Genomic DNA, 25,883 nt, shown 5'->3' on the forward strand with positions numbered 1-25,883 from the left:
TCTTTCTCACCACCACCATTGTCTGGGCCAGAGCAAGAAGCAGGCAAAAAAGTAAGTTGCAAAGGTGAAGAGAAAGAGCACCTCCAGGGGGCTCTTGTCAGTGGGACCCTGCTGGGGCCTGGACCCATGGCAGGTGCCCAACCATGCCTACTTTTGACACTAGCCCTGAATTTGATAGAGGGGAAACGCAGGCAAGTGCAACTTCAGAATGGTGTTTTTTTTTCAGGCCAGGAGTGATAACATCATCTGCTGGAGCATCAGGGTAGCTGATGGACCGTTCTTGCTCTGGCAAGTGAATGAAGTAATAACAGTATCTAATACAGAGGACCTGGATTCTCTACATATAGGAGATGTCTCTGGCGATGCCGAGGTGAAAAGAGGAATGATGGGTATAATAGGAGGTCTGTCTAGAACAGCCAATGTTTGACATGCTGTCTGGGAATGATGGGAGTTGCAGTCCAACACATCTGGAGGGCACGAGGTTGGGGCAGGCTGGGAAAGACTGTTGGCCTTACATGAAGGAGAACCGGGTTCAAATCTTAGCTCACCCATGGAGTTCACTGGATGACTTTGGCCCATTATCTTGTAGCTGAACCTACCTAACACGATTGTTTGGAGGATAAAAAGGAATAACCAGATGTATATGGGAAGGAGGAATTAATTATTATGTTTTGTTTAATTCTGGTACCTCTGGGACCCAGAGGCAGAGTCCTTTTGGGTCAGAGACAAGGGAAGGTCTGGTTGTGGTGGAACACAATGGGTTTTGGTGCAGCTCAGCACTTTTGGCCGGGCCCAGTGTCAGAGCCCAGTGCAAAAAACTGTCTGCTCAACAGACAGTTAAAAAGAGGGGGAAAGCCCACCCTGACCCAAGTGATGCAGCTAGGTAATTCTATTCCCTGGACCTAGGACACAATCCTATGCATGTTTAGACAGAAAAAGTCCTACAACTCCCAGCGTTCTCCATCTAGCATGGGTGGGAGTTATAGAATTTTTTTTCTGACTAAACATGCATAGGCGTGCGCCCTTATAATGACCTTATTGGGGGGCAGAGGGGAGGGGCTTTAGACAGTCATGTGTATTACTCCATTGTGAAGCACACAGCTTACATTTCTCTTTGCCTTTCCCCAGCCACCGTTCCATGCTTTACAACTGTTTCTACATCCCTGATATGTTAGAACAACAAAACAATTTGCCAACCCTGATTTTATGTGTGTGTGTGTGTATATATATATATATATATATACACACACACACACACGCTCCAAGCATGTGCAGTTTTGCATTCTAAACTTGCTTGAGTAATCACGCCATCATGACTATAGGGATAGAATGGGAGGTTACTTCTGCTGCCCTGATGCTCTCATCCCCTGCCCCTCTCTGGGTGGTCAGTCACCCCAAGGTCCATCCCTAGCTGCACCAGCTCTTGCCTTCTTGCTTGTCTGTCAACAGGCGCAAAACAAAAATCGGACAAGGTGCCAACTCTGATGTCTTGGTCAGTTGGCAATTCTAGGCCTACCCTGGGGCAAGGGCATCTTTTTCAGACTAGGATTGCTATGCATGTTCAGACAATGATGGAGAAGGGCTGAGTGAGATCTGACAGTGCTTAGATCTCAAGGCGGAGGGGTGGAGAAGTGTTAATATCAAGGAGGCTGGAACTTCCGTGTATGTGTTTTCTTGTTTGTGTGCGTGCGTGTCTGACCGTCTGCCTGGCAGGATGGTGGGAGAGTCAGGTGCATGCATATAAGGAGGGGAATGAGACCCCCATAGTGCCAGACAGGATGCCTGGGTTCATGATGAGTCACTGTGACTATAGTGTGTGCATGACGGAGAGCATGGAAGGCAGCTGGGAGTGGGGGTAGGGAGAGGATACAGCCCTTGCCTGCCCTCCAAAGAAGCAAAGAGCGGGGAGGGCCTGTCTGCCCCCATCCTGTTGAGTCGTGAAGCTTCCCAACTTCCTTCAGTTGCTCCACCTCCTGGCTAGTAGCATATAAACTGGACTCCCATCCTAGCTTGACACAAAACACTCCACTTTCGCTGGACAGAGCCACTTGCTTGGTAGGGAAGAAAAGTGACCAGACCAGACCAGACCAGACCACATTCAACTTGACTGAACTGGACTAGACTAGATTCAACTCAATTCCTGGAGATATCAGGTGGGTGTCTCAATCTCCTCAAGTGTCTTGGTTTCTCTGGGACTTAACACTTTGTCAGATGACTAGTAGACTTGCATTAAAGGCTTTTGTGAGCCACAGTGGCTTTCTTGAGTAAATGTGCTGCTATCCACCCTAAGCCCATGGAATGGGCTGTACCATATGAATATGTAAATAGCTAAGGCAAGATATTGTTCAGGCTTTGGGGAGGGGCATAAAGATTTGAGCATCAAATGGTCACCTCCAACCTGGTGGAAGATCCCAAATACTTCAGAGCTTTGCAGCAAATTAAGCTTTCCAGGGCTTAATTTGAAAGAAGGGGGAGATGCCACTCTGTGAAGGCTCAAATGTGCCTTCCCTTGAAGGTGGGTGGGTGGAGGGTCTGCGGTTGTCAGCGCGGAGGGAAAGGCTGTCTGCATGTGCTCAGAGACACTTTTATTATTCTTTGCTCTACATGTGAACCTTGGCACTGAATGCAGATTCCTTAATTAAGTCAGGATGACCTGTCTCTCCAATTAATCTTTATGTATTTTATTTTATTTTATTTATCAGTATTTATTAATCACTTATAACATTTCTAAGTGATATACAAATGGCACATAATACAACCACAGTCAAATAAAATCTTTCTCTTCTCAGGTCAGAATCATGGATTCAAGAAGTCTTCTTGTGATGCTCTGTTTGCTGGTGACATCCTCCTGTCAGCCCTGGAGGACATCTGGAATACCAGATAGGTGAGGAGCAGATTTAGGGTGGGTTATGATTAAGGAGGAGGGCCTGCCGGGAAAGAGAAAGCGGGGGATCCCCCATCTCCCTAATTATATGGCATTCTCAAGGTTGTAACTGTTCCCCCTTTGCACATTTTGTGTCTCAGGCGGCAGCCTCCTCCAGTTGCCTCCTTCCTGAAACAGCTCCTGAAAATCCATGGAGGATCAGATAGCCGAGCCCTTCAGGATCCTGGACTGGAAGCAGGGGAAAGACCCACCAAGTTGGAGGAAGCAAGAATCCAGCTGAACCCATTTGGGAAGTAAGTGGCTTTGTGCAGGAGGCAGTGGTATCGAGAGTGTGTGTGTGTGTGTGATGGTATGAGGGTCTAGGGTCTCCCTTGGGACTCGTCTATGCCTTAGACCAGCCCCTGGATTTAGTCACTGGATCGCCCTCATCTTCCAGAGAACTCCTGCCTTCAGCTATGCTCCCCGCCCTCACACCTTAACTTACCCCACACACCTCTAGAGTCCTCCCTTCCAGTGCACTAGACTACATTTTATTTATTTATTTATTGCATTTATATCCCACCTTTTTTCCTCTTGCAAGGAACCCAAGGTGGCTTACATTCTCCTCCTCCTCTCCATTTTATCCTCACAACAACAACCCTGTGAGGTAGGTTGGGCTGAGAGTCTGTGAGTGGGCAGAAGGTAGATCTCCAGATGTTTGGGACTTCAGCTCCCGTCAGCCCCCGTCAGCATGGCTAGTGGTCAGGAATGCTTTGAAGTCCCAAACATGAGGAGGTCTACTTTTTGCCCACCCCTGCACTAGATCTCAGTTCTTCCAAGAGAACCTTGGAGCCCAGGAAAAACAACAAAGTGTTGTGGCACTTTAAGAAGTAACACATTTATGCTGGCATAAGCTTTCGCCTGCTCCCTGACCTCATGGTCTTTAAACCAACCCAACCTCTGTGACAATAGTTCTAGAACAGCCTTCCCCAAACCTGGTGCCCTCCAGATGTTTTAGACTTCAGATCTCATCAGCCCCAGCCAATGTGGCCAATGGATATGAGATCTGGCTTGATTTACGTTTCAGAATACCAAATTGTCTCCATCATCGAATAAAAATCTCCTTTTGCACTAAGGCAGGGGCGGGGAACATGGAGCCCTCCAGAGGGCATTGGGCTACAACCCCCATTATCCCTAAACATTGGCAATGCTGGCTGGGGCTGATAGGAGTTGGAATCCAACAATAACTGGAGGGCCACAAGTTGTCCTCTGCTGCTTTAAGGTAAGGGCTTGTGAAATACCAGATTGGCCAGATGTTGTATCCAAACCAACTAACATCAATTTGTATCAGGAAAAATATGTAAAATGCTTCCTGCAGACAGAGGTCACCAGTCCCTTTTCCTTCTTCTCCCTGGTAGGTAGGTCTTTAAGGGTTTTAATTGTTTCCCAACAGGCAGTAACCTTGCCGATGGTGAACCTTTCTCTGACTTGGTGAGGAAGTGATTAATTAGGATGCTTCCTAATAAATGTCAGTGCACTCCCACGAGATGCCTTCTCTTCCTCCACATGCATTTGGCAGGCATGAACTCTCTTGAATTGCAAGCCTGCAACAGCTAATACTGAGCTAGATGCACTGATGGTCCGACACAGAATAAGGCAGCTTCCTATGTTCCTGTAGACCTGGTTATTCCTATGTTTGTGCTGGTAACCTGGATGTAGATATTTGATAGATGGTGGCAACAGAGTTTAGCTCTCCATCTGAAAGCTATTTAGGCTTCCACTGTTCTGGTTCATTTAGACACCCAAGACCTGGCTCTGAGCAGGACAGAACATTATTTCGGCTGGGCTAAAACTGGCTCTGGGACCAGAGACAACCCTAGTCCAAGCTTTATTATTGATTGATTGATTGATTACATTTCTGTACCACCCAATAGTTGAAGCTCTCTGGGTGGTTCACAACAATTAAAACCATAATATACAGCATAATAAAACATAATATATTTTCTATTATTTAAAACTATAGTATAAAACCAAAGTAAAAACCAGCAGCAGTGTAAAGATTTAAAAATACAATAACAGATTTAAAGCTAAAGAACTAAACTGCCTGGAGAAAAAGAACATCTTCACCTGGCGCCGAAAAGACCACAATGTAGGTGCCAGGCAAGTCTCTCTGGGGAGAGCATTCCACAACAGAGGTGCCACCACTGAAAAGGACCTCTCTGCAGTAGCCACCTAGCTTACCTCATTTGGCAGAGGCACCTGGAGGAGGGCCTTTCAAGACAATCTTAGGGTCCAGGCAGGAATAAATGGGAGGAGATGATCCTTCAGGCATTAGCTAAGCACCCAAACCATTAGCCCCCAAAGACATTTGGGAGACATTTCCTCTTGCTCTAAGGCCCTACAGTCCCCCTTGTGGCTCCAGCATTCCTCACTGTCTCTTCCCCACCACAGCTCCGTTTCTGGGCACCGTGTTCCCCGGCAGCTCCTGGCTTCATCTCCTATGCGTGGATGCCACCTTGGCACCTGCCAGATCCAGAACCTGGCCAATCTGCTCTACCGCTATGGAGGCAACAACCAGAAAGAGGAATCCCACAAGAACAACAAGGGCACAAGTGACCCCATGGGCTACGGGCGCAGGAAGCGGCGGGCGGCTGGGCATGGCATGCCTGCTCCCACTTAGGAGATCCTGCATTGACGAGGGAAAGATGGGCACCAACAGAATCGGGCTCTGGGCACCCGCAAGGACCAGGAGAACAGGCTGGGGGTGACACTCTCAAGCACTCGGAGGCTGTGCTCCAAAAGCAGCAAGGGGCACCTACAAGGACTTTCTTGGCCGCAGTCTGAGGCTTGGGCATGGCAGTGGGTTTTCTTCTACCTTCAGCGTTTGGTGTTCCCCATCCAAGCTAAGACTGGGGCCACCGGTATCTACCCAAAGCTTGACAACGATGCAGATTTCAGAGCGGATACCAGTTACCATTTGTTAGGGTGGGAATCACCTTCTGTACTGTACTGCCCCCAACTGTTCTTATACAGCAGAGTTACATGTGTATAGTGCTCAAGCCGAGAACCTGCCCTCCACTGGGCCAGTAGTACACTGCCAGACTGCAGAAAGAAGATGCTATATTGTGCAGAGGAAGATGGTTAAAAAGGGGTTGTAGAATCCCCAGAAAGACAGCAGGACATCTCTGCATTGCAAAAGAGGCCCTCTCTGCAAAAGAAAAGTTGACTTTACCCCACTTGGATGTTGCAGGCAGGGTGGGTGAGTGGGGTAGAATCAAAGGAGCCCCCCAGGGCTTGTGGGATCCTTTGCTTCATTTGTGCACATGGGTTTGTGTTTTGAGCGAACATTGTTAAGTAAAGAGATTTTGCAGTTTGGACTCTTTCAGTGGTATCTTGGGTGCTTTGTCTCTGGCGAGATGGCTGTGCATGCAGGTGAAAGGAGTAGCTGGGACTGGCTGGAGTTGTTTGGCCCCTCCTGACTTAATTTGAAAGCCACTCCTCTCTGAGAACAGGGGTGGGCAGACTTCAGGTTTGCAGGATCTACTTTAAGCAAAAGTAGCTGTTTGACCATAAGTAACATTCCAAAATCCATGTTTCTATAATACATTTATTAGGCCAACGAGAAGATCACCCAAAAATGTTGCAAGCTTTTGAGATTTCTAGATGTCTTCATCAGGCAAGATAGTCTAAAAAAATAGGTTGTGGGTGGGGGAATAGGGGAAAGAAAAGAAAAGCTGACTTAATGGTGAAGTCACATTCTCTGCATGTTCAGAGTCCTCCCCTGCACCCGACGCCCCAATTTCATATTGGAACTCTGAATATGCACACAATGTGTCTTCACCATCAAGTCAGCTTCCCCCACTCCCCTATTCCCTCCCTTGCCAGCTTGCTTTTTGTAACATCTTGCCTGAGGAAGAAATCTGGAGATCTTGAAACCTGGCACATTTTTTGTGATCTTTTGGTTATCCTAGCACAGGTATTACGGTATTTAGGATTTTAGGATCTACTTTGTTTTTTCACTGAGATCCACCAACAAGTGTCATGTGCAAAAGACACACACTTTGAATGTTAAAAAATTCTGAGCCCAGGAATTCCTTTGGAGTACCAGAACTCATGGTCCTTCCACACACAAATCCATTCCCAGTCGCACATACCCTCCCAGCTTTCTTCATTTCAGCAGGACAGGGGAAGTTATTTTGTTGTTGCCATTGTGAAACAACTGGGAGTCAGTAATCCTTGCCAATCTACTTCAAATCACCCAGAGATCTACCAGTTGATCTTGTAAAATCCATATTAGTGTAATACCTTTACTAGCCCAACCAAAAAATCACAAAAACGTGCAAGCTTTTGAGATCTGATGAAGAGATCTGAAGATCTCGAAAGCTTGTGCATTTTTCAGGATCCTTTGTTTGAGCTAATAAAGGTGTTATACTTATATGGATTAGAATTTTTCTTATGACTACTAGGGAAAGTGGAAAGCAAAAGGAAGAGGGGCCGACCAAGGGCAAGATGGATGGATGATATTCTGGAGGTGATGGACTTGACCTTGGGGGAGCTGGGGGTGGCGACGGCCGACAGGAAGCTCTGGCGTGGGCTGGTCCATGAAGTCACGGAGTCGGAAGTGACTGAACGAATAAACAACAACAACCTTGGGGAGGGGGGCGTAGATCTTGATCTGTCTTCTGCCCACCTCTGTCCTACTGAATCTGGGGTTCTTGGTGCTGCCATGATGCACTATGAGGGTGAGTGCTATGGGGATGACACTTTCAAATGCTTGGAGGCTGTCAAGGGCTCCTTGGAGGCCTCTCTCAGTCTAATCCAGTAGCCAAGTCCAGACACAGACAAAGGGATTCCTTTCAAAGCTTTTATTCTTCTTTTACAACTTAACAACTCTACAGGTAGCAACTAGATCTGAGCAGCAGAGTACCTATGCCCTAAGTTGGAACAGTTGGTCCCCGTTTGAAAGGGAATTACTGGCAGACCCCTGAACTTAAGGACTAGGGAGAGTCCCTCCCCTTTTCCCTTGGATCCTCTGGGCGCAGCCGTTGTTTGCGCGCCAACCGGGCACTACGCCTCCTTTCTGCGCCCTCCATTTGGCGCCGCTCTCTGCGTCGGCGTCGCACGTCCACCAAGACTACTTCTGGCGCTCGGTCACTCCCTGGACTGCTTTCTAATCTAGGAATGCTGGTGGGAGGAATCTGCGTCAGCTGTGGGCCCTGGGAAAGAGGAGCGCGCTCCTCTCCCAGGAGCGACTGCTCTTCCTCAGAATCAGAACTACTCTGGGATTCTATGGGCTCAGTGTCCACCCTGACAGAGGCTCAGCACCAGAAACAAGTGGATGGGGAATGCTGGGAGTTGTAGGACTTTTATCTGTCTAAAAATGCATAGGACTGCACCCTAAACTACATGTTTAATGGGTTAAAGCATGTGTGTGGGTGGAGGGCATTGTTTTCTTAGAGGGGTATGTGTTGCTTAAGGGAGGGAGACCCAGGGCATAGTCTGAGTCCTGACACATGTAGTCATATATGAAAAAATATGAGAATATTCAGTGCACCTTTTCTTCGATCAGAAGAAGCTATTGTCCTAATTTGTAACTAGAAGGCAGATCTTCAGGTTGGAAAGTATGACTCCCACTTCAACCACCCTCCACCCTTGCACATCTAATTTTAGAAATGAACTGCTCATAGGGCCGTGGTGGCATACCTCCCAACATTGCAGGTGAAAATAGGGACACACTTGTAACAACCGTCTCCATAATAAGGATTGCTCCTCCCATTATCATCATCATCACCATCATCTTTATTACACATTGCTGAAAGTTTCACTCTTCCTTCTGTGGGCTCGGGGGTGGCCCATCCATATAGGCGAACTAGACAGTCGCTTAGGGTGCCAATTTAAGCGGAGTGCCAAATTCAAGGAAAAATATACACATACAAAAATACAAATAAAATAATGAAGATGTCATTACTTCAATTCCCGTGCGCATACAGAGGGAATAAGACTGAGGCTGTGGAGGTGAGCGAGGGACCAACTGGGGATGGTGGGGCTAAGTCAGGCCACCCATTCGCCCACCTTTGGGACCTGGTCCTCCCTCAGGCTACAGGGGATATCCTCCTGTGCTGCTGCTGCTTCCCGTTGGAGGCAGGAAGTAAGAGCCCCCACCCCACACCGAGGAGCAGCTTCCTTTGCTCTCAGAGGGCTAAGCCTAGGGGCTGGCCATGTTGCCCTGAGGATGCTTGCAACCAGGACCCTTCTTCCAGGGACCCTTCTTCCAGGGCTGTGCTCTTCTCCTTTGTTGTTTTTATCAAACCCTCTGTGCTGATACAGTGCTTAGTAAAAACAGCAACACTTGCAGCACATTTTATTATAAATGATAATATTTCTGCTTCTGAAGATGTGGGGGGGTTACCTCTTCATTAAATAGAAAATAGGGGCAAAATATTTCCGTTTACAAAAAAACTCAGCCTAGATCTGCCCTTGGGGTTTGGGGGTAGGGGCGCGATTGCATGGCTCGCCTAGGGCGCCAGTTGCTGGCAGCTAATCTAGGCCACCCCCCCCAATGTGGGCTGTATTCCAAAATAGTCTTTCCTCCACTATTTTTAAAAAGCCAATACGACATGCATTAAAAACACACTTGAAAACCATAATCATCCTACAATATCAATATTTCAGAGCTGTGTAAGAGACTGGGCTACAAATGGGGAAGGTTTGAATCTTGCCTCTGCCATTAACTTGCTAGGTGGACTTAGGCAAGCCACTTGCTAGGTGGACTTAGGCAAGCCACTCTCTCTCAGCCTCAGTCAACCCTCTTGCTCCCATCTGTAATATGGAGGAGGAAGAGGAGGAGATGAAGGAGGAGAAGGAGAAGAAGAAGAAACCTTACAGGGTTGTTGTAAGGATTACACTAGAAAATGTACATGAAGCACTTTGAACACTTGAAAGCATTATAGGGCTGGCTTTGTCATTAGGCAAAGTGAGGGGGCTGCCTCAGGTCATGGATGCTGGCAGTGTTGACTCCAGGTTTTGGAGGGCACTTGGGCAAAACACCCTCAATGGGCCCCCTCCCTGTGAGTCAACTTTCTCACAGCCATTATCATCAGCTGCAATTGCATTATCACCAGCTGCAATTATCACAGGCTGAACATCAGGAAAAACTTCCTGTCAGCCAATAAGACAATGGAACCAATGACCTAGGGAGGTGGTGGGCTCTCCCACACTGGAGGCATTCAAGACGAGGCTGCACAGCCATTTGTCAGGGATGCTTTGACTTAGATTCCTGCACTGAGCAGGGGGTTGGACTCGATGGGCTTATAGGCCCCTTCCAACCCTACTGTTCTATGATTCTAAGTAGGCAGGAGCACCTACAGCTTCTCCTTCTCAACCACCACCGTCTGGGCCTGAACGAATGGGTTGCAGTGGTGAAAAGGAGGGCTCTTGTCAGTGGGCCCCTGCTGGGACTTGGGCCCTAGGCAGGTGCCCAACCAGGCCTACCATTGATACCAGCCCTGGATGCTGGAATGGTGTGTGTGGAGTGCAGAAGCAGCAGCCCTCCCTGGCTATTTCTCCTGAAGCTCCTGGCTGTTCTCCTCTGCTGGAGGACAGATTTGTGTGCCAGTCTGCCCTTTGGCATCGCAGACTGAATTAGCCTACCACCCTCGGGTACGGTGGAGGACGCTATGCCATAGCCAGTGTAGAAGTCAGATTCAATTGCCAGTCCAGTCAGCTTCTGTATGTGGAATGAAGGGGTGACGGTGGAGGGACATCTTGCCCTTCATCTCAGGCAGCAAAATGTCTTTGGCTGACCCTAATTTTTATTATTTAAAATATACCTCAGCAGCTGCAGTGTGTGATATGGCAGGCTGTGTGTGCTACCTTGACATTCACGTATGTGCATGCATGTGCCCAGAAGACTGGTGCTTTCACTGCCCCACTCATTTAACTGAGATGGGGAAACATATGGCCCTCCAAACGTGCTTGGACCGCAACTCCCCTCACCATTTGCTATGTTGGTTAGGGTTGATAGGAGTTGTAGTCCAACAACATCTGGAGGGCTACATGTTCACTACCACTGATTTAACTCTGAGAAAACCTGGGGCAGGAGCTGAACTCCTACGAATTACCACTCTAACAAGAACAATACTAATGTATTTGTTACATTTTTATCTCGCCTTTCCTCCAAGGAGCCCAAGGCAGCATACATACTCCTCCTCCTCCTTTCATCCTCACAACAACCCTGTGTGGTAGGTTAAGCTGAGGAAAATCAGCCACCCAGTGAGATTCATGGCTGAGTGGAGACTAGAACCCACGTCTCCTAAGTCCCCAGTCCAACTCTCTAACCACTACACCACACTATATTATTTATATACATCACAGTATATAAATAATACAAAATATTAAATATCGTACTAATAAAGGAAAGGTTCCTCCTGCGCAAGCACCGAGTCATTGCTGACTCCTAGAGGGACGGCTGCTTTCGCTGGCGTTTTCATGGCAGACTGTAGCGGGGTGGTTCGCCATTGCCTTCCCAGTCGTGTGACTACCTTTCCCCCAGCAAGCTGGGTACTCATTTTGCCGACCTCGGAAGGATGGGGGGCCGAGTCGACTTCAGCCGGCTGCCCGGGACCCGGCTTCCGCTGGGATCGAACTCGGGTCGTGGGGAGACTTTCGGTTGCAATACTGCCGCCTACCACTCTGCGCCCCACGAAGCGAATAAACCAAACGCAAGCATAGGGACAGTGTTTTATTAGATCCAGGAAATTAAGGTTGTCCCTGGCAAACGGGGACAGTGAGCGCGAGGGAGAAGGGCTGGGAGTTTGGGGTTCAGGAAGCTCCCAAACAGATCGAGGAGGTCAGGGGATCGCCGGACTCGGTCGCCCCTTTCCAGGCACCCTCGCATTCGCTCCGGGCGGGCCCCGGAAGCCGCGACCGGCGACGTTGGACTCAGGCAGGCAAGAACGCGGCGCGGGGGATTTCGGGAAAATCATTGGGCAGCCGGAGCCGGCACGGGGAGCCGGGCGTCGAGGAGAGAGATGCTAAAAAGGCCGGCGGGCGGGCGGAGAGGAGAGGAGGGGAGGGGAGGGGAAGGGATCTGGCTGAATAGGGGGCAGAGGAGAAGGTCGTTGCCCAGGAAGAAAGGAGGGGAGGAATTAAGGGTGGGGAAGACAGGAGAGGAGAGAGAGGCGAGAGGAAAGGAAGAGGGGCAGAGAAAAGGGCGAGGATGGAGAGGAGGCGGCGGAGGCGGAGGAATAGAGAGAGGGGATGCTGGAGGTGGTGACCCCGAAAGACGGGCCGGCAGGCAGTGAGTGAGGGTTGGGGCATGGCTCAGCCCCAGGAGTGGGTCAGGATGCGCTTGATTGGGGGTCGCCCCCGAGGCAGCAAGGTGAGCACTTTCCAGGACTCCTGGGTTCCGGAGGGGGAGGGGGAGGGGGAGGGGGAGGGGGAGCCTACTGGGTTAGAGTAAAAGGGGCTGGGAACAAAGACATGTGGGGCCTTATAGGGAGAAGGAGGGGGGCTAAGAGTCAGGGCCGGGTTCTGGAAGGGAAAACTCAAGTTACTGGCTCGTAGCAGAAAAGGATATCTGCGTATGTGGGGAAATGTGTGTGTGTGTGTGTGTGTGGGGATTTTATGGATTAGTGGTGATAGGAGCCAGGAATTCTGGGTTTCTTACGAGGGGAGTGGTGCCTAGTGGGAGCAGCTGGGTGCTAGGGCTCTTGGCTGTGCTGGGGGTGGGGGTTGGGTGCCTTCTTCTGGGGGGCTTAAGGCAGGGTCCCTCTCTGACTTTCTTTTGAGATGTGTGCTTTACTTCCTCAGAGCTGGCAGCCTGACCCATCCAGGCGGCTTCAATGAGCTCTCATGCAAGGTTTGCCAGTGGAACAGGTACGTGGTAACGGGGGTAGCGGTGGCGATGCCAAGTGTTCGAGCAGGGTGGTGGTGGTCTCTGTCCAGCTGGCCACTGCTTCTGGAGGGTGTCATTATGGTGGTTGCTCTTTACAGACAGGCCTGTGCCCCTGCTGAGGCAGGGCAGGAGGTGATCAATTTTCTTTTGGCACAGGCAGGTGATGGGGGGGGCATTGGGAGGATGGGGGGAGCCAAGCAGCTTTGCTGAGTAGACATTGATTTTCAGTATTGTTCCTCTTCTGTTTTTGCTTGTCTTGCTACTGTCATGAGAGACATGGGGGTGGGGGCAGATTTAATTGCCTAGTCCCAAAGCTTGGCAGGGAAGTAGGCCATTTCCTACTCCACTCCCCCAACCTGGTCCCTGGAATGGGAGCAGTGGTGTAGTTTGAGCCAGGGCTTGCAGGGATGCCACTTGGCACTTTTTAGGCGCACTGACATCATCTCCTGCCCCACTCCAGAATTCCCTGTTCCTTCTAGGCTTAGCTGCAGTTGCTGGGAGAAATGATTTTTTCCCAGCAACAATATATTGTTCCCTGGAGTAATGGAAAGTATTGGTCTTGGATGGGCAATTAAGACCCATTCGTTTTACAAAAGACCTGCTCCTGGTTGCTGTAAAACTGCTAGAATGGATTTGTTGATATGGATCAGCACCTCTGCCTGCATGTTTGAACTCTGCTTGGGGCCTGGCTATGGGGACTTTCATGACGAGTGCACTCTCACAGACCCAGAGCTGTATCTTGTGTGTGGTCAGCTTCTGGATTCAAAGAAGGCAGGGAAATCTCTGGTATTGAATATCTGCCCCTTTAGGGTACAGGTTGTTGGGACATGGTTTGAACGAGGGCATGGCACAGCAAACCTGAAGCAAAGCAGGTTTGGGTCTAGTCATGTGTGGATGGGAGATACCTGAGAACACATCATGTTCCATGATGGAAAAGAGTGGGATATAAATCAAATAAATAAATAAAGCTATGTCTACTCCCCCCGCCTTGTGGAAGCCAGGGGAGCGGAACAGGAAAAACATTTGGAGGGGCAGGGTGAAGATAATTTTTTTTCCATTATGTTTTCTCATCTGCCTGTATATTGTTACACTTTTGATTTTTGAAAAAGCCACCAAAAAGGAAGTAAGAATGTTGAGGAGTGCATTCATTAGGATCACACCCTTTTATTCTGCATTAAATGATGCAGCCTTGCCTAGAGGCCTATAAAAGTTACTAGTTGATGAACATGTTTACTGATAAGCATTAGTTATTTATTGGTTGTAATGGGGAAAAACCCTAACCTTTATTCAGTTTATAAATGTTTCCTTGTCTGGTGCTTGGAGGCAATTAAAGGTCCAAACTAGATGTTACACATCAAATGTGTGTAAGAGTCTCCTGATTTTTTTAAAATGAAAAGTAACCATAGGAGACTGTGAATTTTCCCAGAGGATGGGTGCTTAACCCTTTCCTCATGGTACATTTTTATGATTATAATCAATTCTCCACATGCTGCTTTTCTACCTACAGGGAAAATATATAGCAAACTTAGAGTGGAAAAATGGCCAAGGTGGTGAGAATGTAATACCTGACCCTCCCATGCCACCTCTCCAATCTAATTTGGCTGGTATTTATTTTGTTAAAAAAATAGGGTAAACTGATATGTCTGCCTGCCGTGTAACATGTGGTTCAGCCCTTCCTCACTTGAGGCCAGCCTTTCCCAACCTGGGCCCCCCCAGATGTTTTGGACTACAATTTCCATCCCTCCCAGCCAGCATGGTCAGGCCAATGAGATACTCCAAAACATCTGGGGAGGGGCACCACATTGGAGAAGGTGGCTCCAGGCAAGTGCGGCCTTATAAGCCTGTGTTAAGCAAAGCTACGTTAACTGAGTGAGACATTTCTCTGGGACATTGTGGCATGCTGCACCAAAGAACTTCTGAAATATTAACTTTAAAAAGCACTTCTCCTGATGCCTTGGAAATTACATTTTCACATTTGGACATTGTACACTTGGGCCTCTTTATTGTCACACATCTCATTGTTAAGATGTTCGCAATTGCAATCGTATTTTTGGAAGGATATAATAACCAGCAAGCCTAATAAGTGAAAAGTGATGATTTTGTGGCTGTAACAGAGCTTAAAATGTGTACAATAAGAGTATGATCAGGGACAACAGTTCTAAAATATGTATAGAATCTGTGATGCATAATGTAAAACAGATTGTGTGTGTTGATGTTTTTGTCGTTATATAATTGCTACCTTGTATTTCTTAAATAAAATATTTTAAAATGTGGAAAAACCTGCCAGTGGCAAAACAGTGCATGCTTGCAAAGTCTTAATTAAGATGGGTAGACTTGAGCCAGCTGTGCAGGTATGTTGTTGTTGTTGTTCAGTTGTTAAGTCGTGTCCGACTCTTCGTGACCCCATGGACAATAGCACGCCAGGCCTTCCTGTCCTCCGTGTGCAGGTATAATTGGTGGCAATATTGTATGGAAAATCAAAGCAGACTAGCAGTCAGAGAGTATTCTAAATTAATGGGTGTAGGTTATGTTTTGGGGATCCTGAGCATGGATCTGGAGGAAGCAAGTATTCCAGGTTCATTGTTCAGTCTAAGAAGAAGAGATAATCTTGCAAATGTGCGGCAAGGGATTATAAGCAGATGTAATAAGTTCAGGGATCAAGCAAATATGTCTTTGGGGTGGTGGCTGTGATCCAGAAGGAGGCAGAATGTCTTTGTGTCATCATACTAAAGTAGGGCTAGTTGATTTCCATTCTGCTTATTTTGGTCCATGCATCTCTATCTGACATATCGCAGGGGGTTCCCCACCCTCCCTACCTCCCTCTCCCTTCTTTCCATGTGCAGGGTGTGTGTGTGTTGAGTGGGTATATCAGCCAAAGCATCAGACCTGCCAAGGTAAACAAGTCCAACCTGTTTTCATGTGGGAGGGAAGAGTCTGAGAGCACATTCCTTAGAAGAGGCTGTGGGAAGCAGGTGTGGGTTTTCATCCATGCTGAGAGGATCTAGCCCTCCACACAGGTAGGAAGTGGAGTCTTAGACCAAAGGATACACGGGTGACGGGATGGTGATGAAGATAGCTGTGGTGGTGGAGAACTCGGCGGAGGGGGGTAGTGGAATGACTTAGAGGCTGTCTGGAATGTATTGTCTGCCTGAAGGAATGAAGATGTAGGGCAGGTTTCCCCAACCAGGTGCTTTCCAGATGTGTTGTATTACAACGTCCATTATCAGCCACATGGCACCAAGTTGGGAAAGGCTGGCATAGGGTTTGGGGATCAGAGCAAGCTGGGCTACAATTTCAAGATTTTGGGGGGCTCTCTGGAAGAGATGTGTGTGGAGGGGTGGGGTTTAGTGGGGGCCAATGGTGGAATTTGCATCATTTGGAGTGGGGGACAGACTAGGAGCCACAATTCTGGGATGAGTTCTGTTTAAAATGAGGAGGAGCTATCTGGGAAGGACTGGGATCTCCTGGGTTCTGTGAAAAGTTAGTGTGTTACAATACTCCATGTTTTAGGTGGAAAGAAAGTTAGTGGGGTGGTAGGGGAGGGAAGTGGCTTTTGGCTAAGATTCTTGGCTTCTCTGGATGGGGTATGGAGTCTAGTGAGGAGCTGGTGGCCAATCTTGCAGGACCCTTCTACACAGAACCTTATGTGCCACTGCCTATTTTCCCTCCTGGTTTTGTCATGCTTTCTCTTGGAATGTGTGCTGTTGTCCATTCATTCATTTGTTTCATCTTCTAGTTGAGAAGATGGAATTGTGTGGGAGGCTGACAGGCAGATGCCTCAATGAAAGTGTACTTCCTGATTTCAACATGAAATAAATGGAAAGACAAGCCAGTCCACAGATCTTGTTTACTTTATTCCAGAGTGTCCATCTCTCTGGGTGGGCCCCAAATAAAGACACAATGCCAGGGCAGAGCATGACCCCTCCAAAACAATGGAGGGGGCTGACCTGCTTGGACAGGAAATAAACTTGGAGTCTTTTGCTCCCAGCTGAAAGACTTATTCTAACCATTAGGCATAATTCTTTCCCAGAAAATGATGTTTCTAGCTTTCATAGGGCTTTTCCTTCCTATAAAGGAGTCTGTATTACAGATGTGGATAAAAAGGAGACAGAGATGTACTACTAGTCTACAGCAGTCTTCCCCAGTCTGGTGCCCTCCAGATGTTTCACACTACAACTCCCATGATTCACAGCCAGCATGACCAATGGTCATGCTTTCATTTGAAATGCCCAGGAGAGAAGAGCTCAGAAAGATCACTGCAGGGCTCTGGCACTGAATCAGGCACTGAATATGACAGTAAGAATCTATTTTCAAAAGTCTCTAGTCCTCATGGCTACTCAAGTTTTTTCTTTAAAAAAAAAAAAAGATCCCTGTTGACTAAAACCACTAATAATGTTTCTGGTGAATAGGAGGGAGGAACTATTTCCCTGTTTCCTTGACTGAAGTCCTTATTGTCTTTCTGCTCCTCCCATTCTTGCACAAGATAGGCACAACAGTTGGTGCAATTCTGCAAGGAGGGTGTATGTGTGGTATAGGACTGAAAGCAAAGTAGACATGTTTTGTTGTTGTTGCGAGTTTGATATAAGTGATTCTGTTTGTACAATTTGGATTATTGTATTGATGCAAAATGTGACATACGTAGTAATAAGACATCTATTTCCTTACTGTATTGGCAATTTAAGATTAGGCTAATAGGTTACAGATGATGCATACTTTAGTTATGCGGTTTACTGGACTAACAAATTGGATTAGGTGAGTTGTGTGGTGCTTTAAAGGGGGAAAATATTATTGGCTTACATTACAGCAGCTTTCCCCAACCTGGTGCTGTCCAGATGTTTTGGATGACAACTCCCAGCATCCCTGACAATTGGCTATGCTGGCTGGGGCTGATGGGAGTCAAAGTCCAAACATCTGGGGGGTACCAGGTTGGGGGAAGGCTGCCCTAGAATTACAGGGCTGTAATGTAGGAGGGCTGGTGCAAGAATTGCAGTTAGATAATGCATGTGTAGCACATTGTACACTTGAAAACACTATATAAAATGTTAAGATGAAATTAGGACATGGAACCAAGGTGGGAATAATGTTACTTTGTGGTTTGCTCTGAGCAGGCGAGGCTATGAGGCAGGACTCTTCAGCAACCTGTACTCCCAGGGGTAGGCAGTAGGTAGATCAAGATCTAGTAGGTCAAGAGTTTCTGACTTCCAGTTGTCTCACAACTGTCTAACAAGCTCCCCGCCTCAAAACAAAGTTAGGTTACTGGGGGAAAAAAACCCCACCACTTGGGTGGAAAACCAAGAGTGGATATTTGTGTGAAAGGACTTGTGAGCTTGGTTTTGGTAGTGGTCTCAAATTCCTGGTCAGAGCACGTGCTCAGAGGCCACCTGTTCCTTAATGCTTAGCATATATCTGCCTGCCTGAGCCACTGTTTCGCACCTGGGTCCAGCTGATGGTTCTCAGGGTTCTAGTTGGCACCGGCTCGAGGTTTTTGAGAGTCCTGGGGCAAGACACTCTCAAGGGGTCCCTCTTTCAGTGAATCTACCTGCTCACTGCCATTGTCACCAGCTGCTATTGCTGCTCCTCCTCTTTCTCATCACTGCTACCACTTCTTGGCAGAGAGCCAGTGAGCAAGTAGGCCATGGCATCGACTGCTCCCTCTCATCGCCACCACCATTGTCTAGGCCACAGTGAGAGGCAGGTGAACAAGCAGGCTGCAATGGTGGAGAGGAGGAGCAACTTCAGGGGCCTCTTATCAGTGGTCCCCTGCAGGGTTGTGGGCCGACAGTGTCCGCGTGTGGCACCAGCCCTGGTTCTAGTAACAACAAGTGCAGCAGTGTAGATCTCGCAGGCCTTAAGTTTGCCCGCCTATGCTTGTACTGTACCATATGTTCACCTGCGGCTATTTCTTGGTTTCAAAACAACTCTCTGCCATGTGATCACAAGTGCTAGTAAAATCTTGCTGCTGTGCCTTGATATTTCACTGATATACCTTATGTGTGCTCCTCCCCATCTCATCGCTATGGGAGACTTGAGGAAGCTGGGAGGAGCCAGACGGTGTATGACTCATCTCAGCGGTGTATGACTCATCTCAGCGTTTGTGTGGCAAGCCTGCTCCTTTTGCTCCTTTTGACACAAAAGAGGCCAGAGCAACTCTGCTTCCTATGCCATCTAAATCGGGGATGGCCAGTTTCTTCTCCTCCAGTTGCTAGTCCTGGGGTCAGAACTTTCTACCTACTCGTGGATAGCCAGGTACTCTATACCAGGGCTGGGGAGAAAGTAGATCTGGATCTATTGGTAGAGCTCTGGGTAATTTTCAGTAGACTGGCAGTTGGAGAGAATATTGCTTAACAATAGCCGCAATGAAACAACTTTTGCCCCACCTAAATTAGGCTGCTGAAATGAAGAAACTGAAGCTCAATCCAGACAAGATGGAGCTGCTGTTAGTGGGTGGTTCCTCTGCCCCGCTGAGTGGTGTTCAACTGTTCTGGAGGGGGTTGTACTCCTGGATCTCACTGTCACTTGAAGCACAGGTAGCATAGGAGGCTAGGTGTGCCTTTTATCAGCTTCACCTGACATACCTGCTGTGACTTTATCTGGAGAGAGAGTTATCCATGCTTTGATATGTTCTGGGTTGAATAACCTCAGTGTCTTTTCTGTGGGGCTACCTTTGAAAACGGTTTGGTAACTTCACCTACTCCAAAGTAGAGTGTCTAGGCAAGGGTGGGCAACATGTGGTCCTGCAGATGTTTTGGCCTATAACTCCCATCATGCCTCACCTTTGGCTATGCTGCCTAAGGCTGATGGGAGTTGTAGGCCAAAATATTTGCAGGGTCACAAGTTGCTCACCCCTGTGCTAGGCTACTAACTGGGTCTTCAATGTGGTGTCTGTGGACACCTCTCTTGGTGCATGCCAGGCTCCCTGCCCTTCCTGATTTTTGTTCTTATTTTAGATTTTTTTAAAAAAATGCTATTTTTACCTGGGAGGCTGGCATGTTGCAAAATGAATTGCTAGCTTTCTGCATCATCTTTATTTCCAAAAATTAGGTGGGTGGCTATAAGAGGGAGGGCCTTCTCAGTTGTGGCACCCCATTTATGAAATGCCCTCCCCAAAGAGGCTTGCCTGGTGTCCACATTGTTATCTTTTCATTGCCAGGCAAAGACATTTCTCCCAGGCATTTTAGATTTTTATTGTTGTGCTTCAAATTTTCTGAGGCCTTTTACATCTTTATTGTGTGACTTATCATCATTGTTCTAACCTATTTTTAACTGGCTTTATTATGGTGAGCTGCCCTGAATCTTTTGTTATAGGTTGGCACAGAAACATCATAAATAATTAAGGAAGCTTGGGGTAACCAGGAGTAGATTTTTCGGTGCAAGGACTGTGAGCTCCATTCAGTTCTGCTGCTCAAAATGAATTGCTGGGCTCGTACCTCAGAATTTCTGAGTGTATGCCTTTTGCACCAAGGTCTAGTTGGTGGATCTTGGGGTTTTAGTAACCTCCCCCCAAAAATAGATTCCACATGCCTGAAGTTTGCCCACCCCAGGCTGTATAGCAGCCTTCCCCAACTTGGTGCCCTCCAGATTTGTCAGACTGCAACTCGCATCATTCCTAGTCGGCATGGGAATGATGGGAGTTACATTCTGACACATTGGGAGGGCACTAGATTGGGAAGGCTGCTATATAGCGTAGTTGGCATTGTCTGGGCTCCACATCTATAGAGCACATGATTTTGGGTAGTATGAGGCTATCAACTAGGAGACTGAAGAATGGGTGTGCTTCCTGAAAGATCCCCATAAGAGAGAGACTACTGCACTTCAGTAAACTGTTCCATGCCTTTCTCCTTCGACATAGATAGATTCAGCATTACACAGTTGGCATGGTCACAGTGAGGCTAGTTCAGGAGAGGAAAGGAATGAGATAGCTGTGTGTGTTTGGTGGAAAGGAACTGCTGGAATCAGGAGAATGAATGGGGTGACTGTAGCCCAGCCAAGATCCCATATCCAGGCCTGTGTTTTGGTGTCCTTGGTCTACCGTTAGGACAAGAGTTGACAGCCTCAGTGTTTTCCTTGCGCTGGACAACACTCCTGTAAGTTCTGCCTGCTTTGCAGCACCTTCAACCTAGGGGAAAATCCTCTTGGAGTTCAGAGAAAGCAACTGGCTGCCCTGGAAGAAACAGAAACAGGCCTTCTTCTCTGCTCACTCCAAAATGTTAAGCAAAATTGGAAATTTATAAGCAGGGGGCCACTTTTGTTTCTGTGTTTTTTCTTCAGCTGCCAAATTGCACTCGAGACACTTTGCTTAATAATCCAGTGCAATGGAATAACATAAAACCCACCTGAACACTGCAGCTTGGATTAAGCTCTTAGCCGTCATCCCCCAATCGACCCAGTTCAGCAAGGGAACTGGGCCACGAATTTTGCCTGGGGTAGATCAGCACCAGCTGTCTGTGGACAGCACCCCAGCAAAATATGCTTCCACTACCTTCCCCAGGCAGAACAAGTCTAGTTGTGCTGTTGAGGCAATGCTCTAAGCAAACCCAGGCTGGAGGGCGTAGAGAGTAAGGGAAGGCACAGGATTTAAAACTGGTTTATAGAGATTTTGCTTGCAATCATAATAACGTCTCCTATGTGTTTTTTAAATATATGAACATAGGAACCTGCCTCACACTGAGTCAGGCCACTGGCTCATCTCTGCAGGGTTTCAGGCATGATTCTTTACTAGCCCTACCTGGAGATGCTGGGGATCGAACCTAGGACCTTCTGCATGCAAAGCAGGTGCTCTACCAACTGAGCTGTGGCCTCTTCCCTAATGTATGGTGGCAAGCAAAATGTGTGAAAATCAACTGCATAGTTTAAAATTATCATATTTTTCATTCCAAGAATGCACCCAACTCCTCGGAGGAAATCAAAGTGTGAGAGTGTCAACTTTTGCCCAGTTGGCATCCAGCTAGAACACCTGGGTTCACACCCTGACCAGTATCTTTTAATTTTCAAATGGCATGTTAATTATCTATATTGCTCTTTGGCAATCACTAACTTAAGGAATAGTCTTCCAACAGTCCATGTGCTTGATGTGGTAGTAGTAATGCTACTGTTCCCTGGGCATGGATGCTGTTATTATCTTGATGCTGTTACTGCTGTATGAGAGCTACTGTATTATAGAACCTGACTGTCCATAATGGAATCTGTTTGCATGGTGAAAACCACTGAACCACCATCTGGAGTCTAGAGCGGTTGCTGAGTATGCAGTGGTATCCATCACTTTAACACTTTATGAGGGCAAGGATTTATACAGGCGACATTTGGTTTTGGATATTTCCTTTTGGATATTTTTTTTCCTTGCAAAGACAAGGAAGAGACAATTTTGGTAAGTGCTGAGATTCTTTCGAAATCAGCTTCCCCATTTCAGTGCTGATTCAGTGGGTTGCTGCAATAATGACAACTTCCTTTCAGGAAGAAGCATGCAGATCATGTCTTAGTGAGCACAAGAGTTTATTTTGTGTGCGTTGGCTTCCTTACCTGTGCATTCATCATGGAATCAACAGACTGACTTTGCACATGACAGGGTATATGCTTTCCTCTCCTGGAATTATCTCTGTATAGGATAAAAAAAAGCCACGTGTTGTATACATACAGGTAGCATGTTAACAGACCTGATTCTGCAGTGGTTCCTGCATGTACAAAGCTTCTGTAAACCTTGGAGAGTGCAATCCTATTGCACCCTAGACAGTGTCTGTGGGGACATAGGATCATTCAGTTTCTGGGATCCAATGTCAGAAACAGAGCTCTGACCTCAGAGCCCAGAAACTGCACTCCCTTCTCCCTCCCCTTCCCCCTCAGAGCTGGCACGGTTCTCCCTGTGCCAGCTACATCTCTGTGCTTGGAAACAATGTGAAGATGGGGAACAGGGGTCATCCCGGGGAGGGGAGGAGACTGCAGGAGCTGCTTTATACAGCTTCCTATCTGGTCCCCAGGCTCCTCCTTTCCCTCTCCCTGAAGCCACAGCTAGACAGCAAAAACTGCTACGTATCGAAGGTAAAGTTTAGTTTGGCTCTAAGCTGCGAACTTCAAATCCCCTTTGCCATGAACAAGGAAGTTCTTGATTCAAATTGCACCTCAGCTAGGGATGTGTTAGGTGGCCTTAAGCAACCCAGCGTTTCTCAGCCACTGTTTCTTGGCCACTGGGTAAACAGAATGCCGTGCCCGATGGACCCTTGGTTTGATCCAGCACAGATCTTCTTCTGTTCTCCTCTCATCCACCCCATCTGCTACATGGGGATAATACCACTGTCCTAACTTACAGGTTTGTTGTAAGAATAACTGTGGTAATATATGTATCGGAGTTTAAAACAACAAGAGGAGCTAGGAATAAAGATATCTGAGTTCTCAGCATAGCTGGTGCTGCATAGTGGGTAGCTGAGCCAACTGCATTATGATCTAGCACCTTAATCACTGTAATTGTGTGGGAGGCTTTTCAGAGGTGTTACCTGCTGTTTTGATATCTGAAGGAAGGCCATGTGACTCATGTATTTATTTATTTATTATTAAATGTATTAATCGCCCACCTGGCTGGTCACCCAGCCACTCTGGGCGATGTACAACATACAATAAAAACAGTTTAAAACAATAAAATAAAATAAAATTTGGGATCCCTCCAACTCACCCCAGCCGTTCCCATGCAAAGAACCCAAGGAACCTCACTATTCCCTTAGATTCCCATCTTTTTTACAGAAAGGCAAATGGGTGAGGCTAAAAGATAACTTTCTCAAGATCCTGAATACAAAGTGCAGGGGGGGGGGGGGGCTGAGCTCAAAAACACAGTTCTCTCTCTCTCTCAGGATTACCCCTGGATTACACACACGCACGCACACGCACACACACACCTTCCTAGCACACGACATCCACACAGCCCAGTCACTCGTTTCTCTATCTCTTTCAGGGTCACTGTGCAAATCTCCCTGCCCCCACTCTCTCACACACCCTCCCTGTTTTCTCCCCTGTTGCGTCATTCCACAGCCTTCCACAGCCCCTGCTGTTGCTCTCTGCAGCACTTATTACACCAGCTCTAGTCTCCAGGCTTCCTCCTCCCTCCAGCAGGTCACCTCCAGCCCTCTCCCAGTTGCCCCGCTGCTATCTCCATGCCTCCCCAACTCATGTGGCAGCAGTGACAGGGTCTCTTATCTCCTGTTTTGGATGTATGTGGCCTGTGTGCTTCAAGCCAGCCCATTGGCCTCCAGCTGAGTGAAGGAAGATAGATGCTTTTGAACTGTGGTGTTGGAGGAAAATTCTGAGAGTGCCTTGGACTGCAAGAAGATCAAACCAGTCCATACTCCAGGAAATAAAGCCAGACTGCTCACTTGAGGGAATGATATTAAAGGCAAAACTGAAGTACTTTAGCCATATAAAGAGAAGATAGGATACTCTGGAGAAGATGCTGATGCTAGGGAGAGTGAAAGGCAAAAGGAAGAGGGGCCGACCAAGGGCAAGATGGATGGATGATATTCTGAAGGTGACAGATTTGACCTTGGGGGAGCTGGGGGTGGCGACGGCCGACAGGAAGCTCTGGCGTGGGCTGGTCCATGAAGTCACGAAGGGTCGGAAGCGACTGAACGAATAAACAAACAAACAAAAAGAAGGCTTCTGGGTCCATGTAGGGCCCAGGGGCATTGTGGGAATAAAATTGGTGGGTGGCTGGATGCCAACACTTTGGTTTGAAGCACTCCAAGGCTGGCTGAATTTTTTTTAAAGTTTCATTTAGGAGGTTTTTTCAGTTTCACCTCGGGCTGCAGATCTTGTGGGGCAATGACCCAGCCCCCTTAGCTGTTCTTCCTAAGCCCCTGGCTATTCCCCTTCCTTGGAAGGCAGAGATGTGTATGCTGCCCAGCTTGTCTGGGCCTTCTAAACAAGTCTGCTATCCTCAGATGCAGTGGAGGACACAATCCCATTGCCAGAGTTGAAGTAAGTGTCAGCTCCTGGCCCAGTTGGCTTCTGTATATGGAATGGGGAGAGGGTGCCATCTTTTCCTTTACCTCAGGCAGCAACATGTCTTGGGCTGGCCCAGTCCACACCCACCATTCCTGAATACACTAGTAACTGTTGGTACTACCCACTTTTAACCCCAGTCTGTACCCACAGCTATGAGTTAAAACTTGGTACATTAGGTGCAAACCCATGGAGTCAAACATGACTCCCACATTGGGGCTGAAATCCTCTTGAGAAAGATCACGCATTCATTTCATGATATTCCCTACTGACAGCTTGTGTGCCCCTCTATTCATTTTCCATAGATTGTGTCACTGTGTGTGGTATCCTTAACACTTCCAGCAGACCTCTTCACCCAAACCTTCCAGACGTTATATTATGACCTCACATTAGGTATGCCAATGAAGTCAGCACAATCTACCATTTGTACTGTGCATACAAGGAAAAGCCCTGCATATGGCATGGGGGGGCAGTCCGCTTACAGCTGGAGAAGGGAGCCAGGTAACACCCTCTGTGAAGCCATCCCCCTCCCCAATTTAGCCCCAGAGCATTTCTGAGGATTGTACATATAGCAGGAAGGGTTTGAGAGCCAGAATTCTTGGGTTCTATGTTGGACAGGGGTACTGAACCTCAGGCATCCCAGGGTTGCGGTCTGGCCCTCCAGGGTTTCCCAATAGACCATGCCCCCTTCCCCTGGCCCCATCACCTTTTTCCTGATGGCCAATTCTTCGGTACTTTTCAGCTTTTGCACATCCACCCACCAAACAACCAATTTTAAAAGATTGAAATGACTCTCCTAAGGCTTAGTTATTGACAGTAAGAGCTTTACATTAAAATATGCTGCTATTTCGGCCTTGGCCCCTTTTGCCTTCGTCCCTGCCCACCACTGGAGTGTAGCCCCACCCCACCCCACCCCAGCTCCTCTAAAATTGAATTTGGCACTCAGGCTGAAAGAGATTTAACACCCCTACCTTAGTGGATGGTGAGGTCTAGTTGTGGCTGGGAGGCAGGATTTGGGGATTTGTTTGTTTTATTAACTACATTTTTATGCCACCCAATAGCCGAAGCTCTCTGGACTCTGAAAAGAATGGCACCTTCTCATTGACAAGGGAGAGGATTCCTGGGACTCTGGACATGAGGAGTGGG

The 25,883-nt window shown here is 47.7% G+C and overlaps 2 protein-coding genes across 16 annotated transcripts in view; both read left to right on the top strand.

Annotated features, from left to right (window-relative positions):
* Positions 1-226: 226 nt before the first annotated feature.
* Positions 227-6,245, top strand: LOC146341203 (pro-adrenomedullin-like). The gene is made up of 5 exons (XM_084808297.1): positions 227-370; positions 2,043-2,153; positions 2,790-2,884; positions 3,025-3,177; positions 5,315-6,245. Exons 3-5 carry the CDS (start codon positions 2,799-2,801, stop codon positions 5,541-5,543), a joined length of 468 nt encoding a protein of 155 aa, XP_084664423.1. The 5' UTR covers positions 227-370; positions 2,043-2,153; positions 2,790-2,798; the 3' UTR covers positions 5,544-6,245.
* A 5,311-nt stretch (positions 6,246-11,556) lies between these two features.
* The window catches only part of CPT1C (carnitine palmitoyltransferase 1C), a 49,351-nt gene continuing 35,024 nt past the window's right edge, over positions 11,557-25,883 (top strand). For 3 of the 15 annotated variants that reach the window (XM_084804977.1, XM_084804989.1, XM_084804983.1), the window contains exons 1-2: positions 11,557-11,811; positions 12,674-12,739. The gene's annotated coding sequence lies outside the window, so the exon portion shown is untranslated. Of the gene's footprint in view, positions 11,812-11,842; positions 12,243-12,673; positions 12,740-15,687; positions 15,776-18,840; positions 19,005-25,041; positions 25,131-25,883 lie in introns of those variants that run through there. The other 12 variants (XM_084804980.1, XM_084804986.1, XM_084804991.1 and 9 more) reach the window with 9 other exon arrangements.

This window comes from Heloderma suspectum, chromosome 6 (assembly GCF_057233095.1).
Source record: "Heloderma suspectum isolate Gila_16-S chromosome 6, 16-S_ref, whole genome shotgun sequence".
NCBI classification, from domain to species: domain Eukaryota; kingdom Metazoa; phylum Chordata; class Lepidosauria; order Squamata; family Helodermatidae; genus Heloderma; species Heloderma suspectum.